This window comes from Marmota monax, unplaced genomic scaffold, assembly GCF_021218885.2.
Source record: "Marmota monax isolate L192 unplaced genomic scaffold, Marmota_monax_Labrador192_F-V1.1 WCK01_AAM20220418_F8-fsc00444, whole genome shotgun sequence".
NCBI classification, from domain to species: domain Eukaryota; kingdom Metazoa; phylum Chordata; class Mammalia; order Rodentia; family Sciuridae; genus Marmota; species Marmota monax.
This window is the reverse complement of record NW_026692644.1, coordinates 368,258-377,001: the sequence shown is the minus strand read 5'-3', so window position 1 is coordinate 377,001 and position 8,744 is coordinate 368,258. Positions and strand designations below refer to the sequence as shown.

Here is an 8,744-nt window from a genome sequence, read left to right as displayed (position 1 = left end):
CTATTCTTTATTCCCAGATAAAATATTTTGTTGGAGACTCATCTGTCCATATTTAGTTTTTTGTTTTAGTTTTAATGGTTTTCATACTGACTTTCCAATAAAAGTCAGAGATGATATAATTTTCATGCCAGTAACTCTTTGCTATCAGTAATATGAAGAAGACCAAGGCCATCAGAAATGATTTTTTGAAATCCTTTTGATATTTGGGTCTTAAACTGAATCATTCTCTTCCTTTTTCAAAACTCTGAAGAATCATAAAACAATTTTACTTTTCAGCCAGCTCTACAGTCACTGTCCTTACTTTTTCAAGTACTTCCCAGACACAGTTAAACTGACATTTACAGTATGATTGCAACACCCAGGGTTCTTAATTGAAAGAAAAACAAGTAATCAATACCCCTGATACAAAAAAAGAACACTCTGAAAGATATCTGGTGGCCCATAAAATTTTCAGACACACAGAAAAAGCAGGATGAATGTGTACACATTAATAGTGCCTAACAGCCATGAGGCAAAATTAATAGAAATTGTCACTTGGTCAAACCTCAGCTAGTTGTGCTGAGTAACTCCAGGACTTTCAGGACAAGGGACCTCAAGACAGCCCATAGCATGGGTTTGTGGAATGTGGATATTAAATTGAATGGAGAGTCACCTCCAGGAAGGAGCTGAACATGTGGCTGGTGGCTCATGGAATCGGCCAGGCAGATAGATTACAAAGGATAGGTCATAGTGACAGTATTCACATGGCTGCTTGTGAGACATTGGATTTTAAAACTAATGTGCCCTGTTAGAGGCACACTAAGTACTTAGATTTTAGGGAATCAGAGACCCAATGTCCAGCTCAGGTGACCACTGATGATAAAAGCTCAAGATGATCTTCCAATGAAGGCAAGAACCATGACAATTATTCCATCATGGAATGTGAAAAAGGCAAAGAGAGAAAACTGTGGCATTGGTCCCTGTGGCAGAAAGAACTCCTCTATGTATTGTGTGCTTGGAGAAAGATTATATTTATACAGATATAAATGATTTATATATATACAGATATAAATGATTATGTTTTCTAGGAGCCATTTGGACTTCAATATGTCTGTGTAAATTAAAACTAAAATTTATAAGAATAGAAAAGTTTTGTTGTTTGTTTCTGTTGTTCCTGACATTTTTTTTATTGGTACTGGGGATTGAACCTCAGGTACTTAACCACTAGTTACATCCCAATCCTTTTTTTTTCTTTTTGAAACATGATCTCCCTAAGATGCTGAGAGCCTTGCTAATTTGCTAAGACTGGCTTGGAACTTGCAATCCACCTGTTGTGTTCAAAAAACAGAGTAATAATGAAACCTGTAACACTCAAATATTTAAATATTCATATGTTTTGTCTTCAAGTTTATCAAAAGCTTTCACGTGTCCAAACATGTTAACGATACAGCCAGTATAAAAGATTTTTGTATGAATGTACCCATGTACCCATGATGTTCAAGGATCAGCTGCGTATGGTATTTCCTAAATCCTTCCAGGTGGTTCTTTGAGGTGATCTTTTGGTCCTCTGAAGTTTGGACAGGAGCTCAGGAACTTGTGGTTCTGGAAGAAGCAAAGGTTGGAGCTTGGCAGGTGTGTTCCTTTCCTCTCGGGAATGACAGAGCACCAGGGTGGATAAGGATTAAGATATTAGCCATATTTCCTGGGTGCAGACCAGCTCTGCCAATCTACATGTGACATTTACTTAATACACAGGTATGTCAGTTTCCTTTTCTGTAAGTTGGAGATGATAATAATAATCATAGCAGAACCTGCATGCCACTGTACTGTGCTCATTTATGCCTGGTTAGGAGTCCATACTCCCCAGCATCAGCCATTGCCACTACTGGAGTTGACACCTCTCCTCAGATGCAGTAGAGATGGACTGGAAAACAGAAGCAGCCAGGGCCATTTCATTCTCCTGGGATTTTCTGACACTCTTACCTGGAGAGGATCCTCTTTGTGGTCATCCTGGTAGCCTACCTGCTGACCCTGGTGGGCAACAGCACCATCATCCTGGTGTCTCGGCTGGACTCCCAGCTCCACACGCCCATGTACTTCTTCCTCACCCACCTGTCTTTCCTGGAACTCAGCTTCACCACCAGCTCCATCCCCCAGCTGCTCCACAACCTGAGTGGCCGCGACAAGACCATCAGCTATGTGGGCTGTGTGGTCCAGCTCTTCCTGTTCCTGGGCCTGGGTGGAGTGGAGTGTCTGCTGCTGGCCATCATGGCCTATGCCAGTTTGTGGCTATCTGCAAGCCCCTGTACTACATGACTATTATGCATCCACAACTCTGCCTGGGCTTGGTGTCGGTGGCCTGGGGCTGTGGAATGGCCAATTCTTTGATCATGTCACCAATGACATTGTGGCTACCTCGATGTGGGCACAACAAGGTGTGAGATGCCAGCCCTGATCTGGTCGGCCTGCATCAGCACTGCTGCCATGGAGGGCATCTCCTTCATCCTGGCTATGGGAATTGTGCTGTCTCCCCTGGTCTTCATCTTGGTGTCCTATGGCCACATCCTCAGGGCTGTGTTCAGAATCCAGTTGTCCTCAGGAAGACACAGAATCTTCAACACCTGTGGATCCCACCTCACCATGGTCTCCCTGTCTACGGGAACATCATCTATATGTACATGCAGCCAGGACACAGCTCCTCCCAGGACCAGGGCAAGTTCCTCACCCTCTTCTACAACATCGTCACCCCCCCTCCTGAACCCCCTGATCTACACCCTCAGAAACAAGGAGGTGAAGGGGGCACTGAGAAGGTTGCTTCTGGGACACAGAGATGTGGTAAAGAGTGAGGGCCTGAGGAGTGTCATGTATCCAGCCTGAGGCAGCTGCAGTGGGCCACTACTGGTCTCTGAGCTGTGGAGCAGAGGAGGTGTCAGCCTGCAGGTCTCAGCATCCTTGCATGGCTGGCCTTCTGGAAGTCTGTTTAAGGTCAGCATTTTGAGTTCTATGAGAGAACAGCTCAGGGTCTGTCATCAATATCCTAGATGTCCAGACCTGACCCCACCAACTCATACCAGGGCCATGCTGGAAGCAGCTCCACTCTGAGTCCTGCTTCTGTTGTGTGTTTTTAGTTCACAGTAGTGCTCTCAGCATTTTATCTAGAATCTCTGAGATCTATCAGGCCTCTAGGTGTGAACCACTGTCTCTTTCTGGATGGCATCAAATGCTGAGTTCAGAGGGGTTTGGTATTTTCTCTTCATATATTCTCCAACAGGCTTACATAAAATCATGTCTTTTTCTGACCTTTGTCACTGGACAGATAGATGAGGATTGTAGGAACAAGGTTAAGAGAATAACTATAAAATGGACCCATTGCTAACCCCACATGCTTTCTTTGCCAAAAATAAATTTTCCTGCAGCTGTGCCTGGCCTAAGACAACAGGATACGTCACATTCCTCAGCAAAATACATGTTATCTGCATGGATATGCAAGTAGTAATGAATATTAATGGGAGTAACTTTCATGACCCTCTTTTTTCAGACCAGATTCTGAAAGATAAGGTTAACTCCTCCTAACCATAAACATGTAAGAATATATAGTTAAGAATCCAACTATAATGGGTCAGCAGGGGCAACAGTGGCATAGAGTTGCAATGACTGTGTTCTGATGTCACCCTATTGTCAGTCAAAAATCAAGAGGCAGATATGAGCTGGTCTTACTGAAAACTTCTGTAGGACCTCAGTAAAACTGGAGCGCAGGAGTGGTACACTGTCCCTCTCTGAGTGGACTCAGTCTCTCCCTTGAGAGTGTCTCCTTCCCCTTTATCCTATCCCTTCAGTAAAGGCATGCCTATTGCTCTGCTAATATGTCTGAAACCTTTCTGACTTGATCAAGAATAAGGGTTTGAAGGGAATTTTTGCTGTGTTTCCTGAAGACCCCACGCCTGTAACACCTCCTTCCTCAAACTTGGTCATTGTCCTGATGTCTGGTTTGATTCTGTATTCAACAAGATTTTCACATATGACATTGATTTTGAATCATTTAACTCTTGAAGCATGATGATTTTGCAGTTGTGTTGTAATTTTGCTTGTGAGAAGCACCTGGTGGTTGCCAGATTTCCATGTGGTACTCCCAGTTCATCTCACCTCTGTGCTTGTGAGAGGCCAGTGTGACTAGCATCCTTCCCACTGTACCCACTTCGTGCTTGAGATGTGGAGGTTGCATCAGGAGATTTGTTCAGGAGAAGAGAACCAGGATTTACCCAAGGCCACTCTGACTCCAATCCCTGAGGTTCCTACTGCACAGCAAATTTTCAAAGTGAAAAAGTCCTTCAGCCTTTTACAGGTAGAGACTCCCCAGGACTCCTCCACTTACTGAGAACACAGATCCCCTGAGAGCTGGGAGGCACACTCTGATTCAGGGGGTTCTTGGAGGGCTGAGGATCTGCACTTCCCTCATACCACAGGTTACACTCATTCCTGGGACTCAGGTTGCATTTTGAGGACCTAGGGGCAGGTCACCTTTGCCCTGAGGGCAGATACCTTTAGGGAAGTGCCAGGAGAACATCACAGACCAGGGAAAGGAGGTGTGAGAAGATGGCACAGGCTCCTCTGCCACCACAGCCCTTCCCAGCTCTGTGCCTTCCCAGACCTCCTTGGTCTATTCCTGTCCTCAGCCCTCTTCTCATTTCCTCCCCTTCGCACCACAAGGCACCAGCCCCATTGTGGGTTTAAGTGGAAGCAAATCAGAGCTCTCTGGATGGGCTTCCTGGGCTTCAGGGAACACAGGTGTAAATATGTAAGTCCCCCATTTAAAGGATAAAGGGTGTGGCTAGGATGAGAGTAACTGAGATACAGGGGGCTTCCTGTGAGACCCTCCCCAGAATGAAACCCAGGAGTCTTGCTGGAGTGAGCCAGCCCAGGGTGAGTTTCCTGGGAATGGGGCAGAGCTCCCTGGACTCCTGGGAACTCCCCTTAGTTTAGAAAGAGCTCAGTGGTGCTCTGAGTAGACTCCATGCTCCTTGCCCCATGCAGCTGGGGATGTCCAAACTTCCTGTTTCCAAATATGCTCCTGGTAGAACAAAGCATCACCAGTTTTTGACCTCAAAGGTCATTTTCCCCTCTTGCAATTTTGGAAGCCAAAACAAGACCACATGACAAATGAGCAGCCAAAGAGACTTTTACTTTTGCCAAGAAGAAGGTACGCAGAGATAAACTCCCAAGTGAACTCCCCCTACCGAAATGGGGTGGTGATTTTTTAAATTATTTTTTTAAATGTAGGCATATGACAGCAGAATGCATTTGATTCATTGTACCCAAGTGCAGTACAACTTCTCATTTCTCTGATTGTACACAATGTAGCGTCGCACCATATGTACAGTCATACATGTACCTTGGTTATTAATGTCTATCCACCATCTTTCCTGTCCCTTATGTGCCCTGTTTCTCCTTTACCCAATCAAAGTAGGGTAAAAGACACGAGTGGGCAGACCTCTAAAAGGGGAAATATTTGTGTGGGTTATATTGATGAATTCTGAGATGGTCTGGTGGTCCTTCTGCCAGAAAATTCATCAGCCCCTGAAGAGGGACTCTGGCCACAATCAGCCTGTCCTCTAGACAAGATTCGGGTGGGGAAGAAATTCAGAGAGACCACCAAGGCTGACCAGGACCAGGCAGGTAACAATCGTGGTTTGCCTAACTCTTAAGTGTTTCAGAGCAGGAATCATCAGGGAAACTGGGGCCCTAGGAAGCCCCCTTCAAGTCTCAATTTTTGCCATCAAGTCCGAAAGATTTTAGACAGGGTGCTCAAAGTAGCAGTTATGATTTTATTATAAGGGATAGGGAAGAGAAAAGGGACAGTCTCAAGGAAGAGAGAGGGTTCTCTCAGACAGGAGTGGGACAACATGCCTTTCTGCCTTCCAGTTTTACTGAGTACCAGGGAAATTTCCAGAATCCTGCCCAAGTCCACCTTCTGACTTTTTTATTGACAGCATAGGAAGTGCATGGACCTCCTCCAGAGATGGGGTCGTGCTCACTGAGGACACTGGGTCCCTGAATGTGCCTCAGTTTTCTGCCACCGTACTTGTTTTAGCACCCTTTGAAGACATCAGCAAATTATCTTTTTGGTGATCTTTTTGTTTGGTTGCCAGGGTAACTGAGTTGTGATAGCTTCTGTGATAAGGGAGGGTCCAGGCCACCTGGCAGGGAATGGCCTGAACTTGAAAAACTAGTTTGTCTCAGGGATGTGATTATGGCTGGTGAGGTGTTAATACATCTGATCCCATCCACTTCTCTGAAGGAGAGGACTCTGAGTCTCCCAGAAGTCCTGTAATTTTGTAGACACTGGCCCCATGTGTTTGTGGGACACTTGAAGGGTTTATAGTCCAAGTTGCTAGGGCTTGGGGGCTATAAGTCAGAATTAGACACAGAATTGACAAAATAGAAGAAAAAACAAAATATATAGACAATAGGAATTTCATTCAAAGCATGTAGATGTGATAACATATCAACATCAGTATGAACATTATTACTTTAACTAGTATATAAGAACATATAATGTATGTGATAACTTATAATGGCACAAAATAAAATGTGATTAATATCCCCATTGTTAATATTAATATGGATTTTAATGTTTTCCATTAAATTCATTAATTATTATTGTTTGTTTATAGTGATCACTAGAAATCTAATTACAGATTTAGATTACATTATACATATATAGGTCAGCAGTGCTCTAGAGTTTTTCAGTCTGCCTGGAGAGAAGCCATACAGAGGAGAAGGGACAGCCATGCTCAGTTCTTCCTGGGGGAGAACATCCCACACACACTCTTCTCATGGCCCGCAGCACCTCTTTGTTTCTTAGGCTGTAGATGATGGGATTGAGCATGGGGGTGAGGATGGTGTAGAAGACTGCAAGGATCTTATCCTCTGCTGGGGAGCGGAGACTCCTGGGACGGAGGTAAGTGTAGACAAAAGGTGTGTAGTAAAATGTCACCACAGTTAAATGTGCTGAGCATGTGGTGAAGGCCTTTTTTCTTCCCTCTTTTGAGCACATGTGGAAGACAGCAAAAAGGACCCGTCCATAGGAGGCATTGATGCCAAGGATAGGAACAAGGAGAAACAGGCTTGTGCTCACAAACACCATGTACTCATAGACCCAGGTATCTACACAGGCCAGTGGCAACATGGCAGGCACATCACAGAAGAAATGATTGATGGCCCTGGACCTGCAATAAGGAAGATGAAGGGCATAGACAGTATGTGCCAGGGAGTTGATGGAGCCCAGTGTCCAGGACCCCAGCATCATCTTCCCACACAACCTCTTACTCATGCGGATGGGGTAGTGGAGGGGGTGGCAGATGGCCACAAAGTGGTCATAGGCCATCGAGGCCAGGAGTAAACCTTCTGAGCTGGCCATGGTCAGGAAGAAGAAGCTTTGCACACCACAGCCCAGAAAGGAGATGCTCTTCTGGCCAGACAGGAAGTTGATGGCCATTTTGGGGACCGTGGAGGAGATGTACATCAGGTCCATGAGGGAGAGCTGGCTGAGGAGAGTGTGTGTGGGGGTGTGGAGCCGGGGGTCCAAGAAGGTGAGGGCATTCATCCCTGAGTTCCCCAAACAGGCGAGAACAAACACAGAGATGATCAGGAGCAAGAGAAGTAGGCCAGTGTGGTTTTGAGGAAACAACCCCAGCAAACTAAAATCATTTGATGTTTGGTTCCATTTCTCCATGAAAAAGCACTGCTTTAACTTTTTTAAAATGAAAATAAAAACAAAATTAAGCAATGAACATGACAAAATAACAGGAGAATAAAATAAATTATATTTATTACTGTTTGTTTATAATGAATTGTTAATCCTACAACATCACAGCTTTCTTTGCTCATTGGATTTTTAAATACAAGTATCTGTGTAATTTAGATAACTTATGTGTAGTAGCAGCTCATATTTTTATCTCTTTTTCCATTTTTAATTGGTACATTATACTTGTACATAATTATTGTATTCGTAGTAATGTATTATATATGCACAAAATATAGCCATATAATATGGCTGATATCACTCCCTAGTATTTCCCTCTTTCCTGTCTGCCTTTACCCCTCAGTCCCTTTCCTCTACTGTTCTCCCTGTGGTTTTCATGAAATTCCCATTTCCCTTGGCTTTCTTTTTCTTTTTCTTCTCTGGCTTCCACACAGGAAGACAGAAAACATGATTTTTAACTTCTCAATTTTCCTTCTTTCACTTAACATAGTGGATTCCAGTTTCATCTATTTTCCTTCAATTGACATAAGTTATTTATTCTTCATGGCTAAATAAAAATACATCTTTTGTGTGTACCATATTTTCTTTATCCATTCATCTATAGATGGACACCAACATTGGTTCCATAGTTTGCATATTGTGAATCATGCTGCCATAAACATGGGTATGCATGTATTACTACCATATGATGAATTTAATTCTTCCTTTTAAATACTGAAGAGTGGCAGGACTGAGTCATATGGGTTGGTTCCATGCGTAGTCTTTTGAGGAACGTCTATACTGATTTCCATTGTGGTTTACTAATTTATAATGTCAACAGTGTAAAAGTGTTTCTTTTCCTCCACATCTTCTCTAGGGTTTATTATTATTTGTATTCTTGATGACTGTCATTCAGAGTGGTATAATATAAATCTCAATGTAGTTTTGATTTGCATTTTTCTATTGTTACTGATACAGACTAGAAGACACAGAGACAAAGACAGACACCTCTTCTCATCTGATC

At 43.6% G+C, this 8,744-nt stretch overlaps 1 protein-coding gene and 1 pseudogene across 1 annotated transcript; one reads left to right on the top strand and one right to left on the bottom strand.

The window, feature by feature from the left end:
- The first annotated feature begins 1,765 nt into the window (after positions 1–1,765).
- On the top strand, positions 1,766–2,931 carry LOC124093761 (olfactory receptor 2W3-like; annotated as a pseudogene).
- Positions 2,932–6,712: 3,781 nt separating this feature from the next.
- On the bottom strand, positions 6,713–7,711 carry LOC124093759 (olfactory receptor 2L13-like). Its single transcript, XM_046446327.1, has one exon. It carries the CDS (start codon positions 7,709–7,711, stop codon positions 6,713–6,715), a length of 999 nt encoding a protein of 332 aa, XP_046302283.1.
- Positions 7,712–8,744: the final 1,033 nt, after the last annotated feature.

Excerpts from the sequence above, each read along its gene's own strand:
- LOC124093759 (XM_046446327.1), bottom strand. The coding sequence starts at position 7,711 with ATGGAGAAATGGAACCAAACATCAAATGATTTTAGTTTGCTGGGGTTG.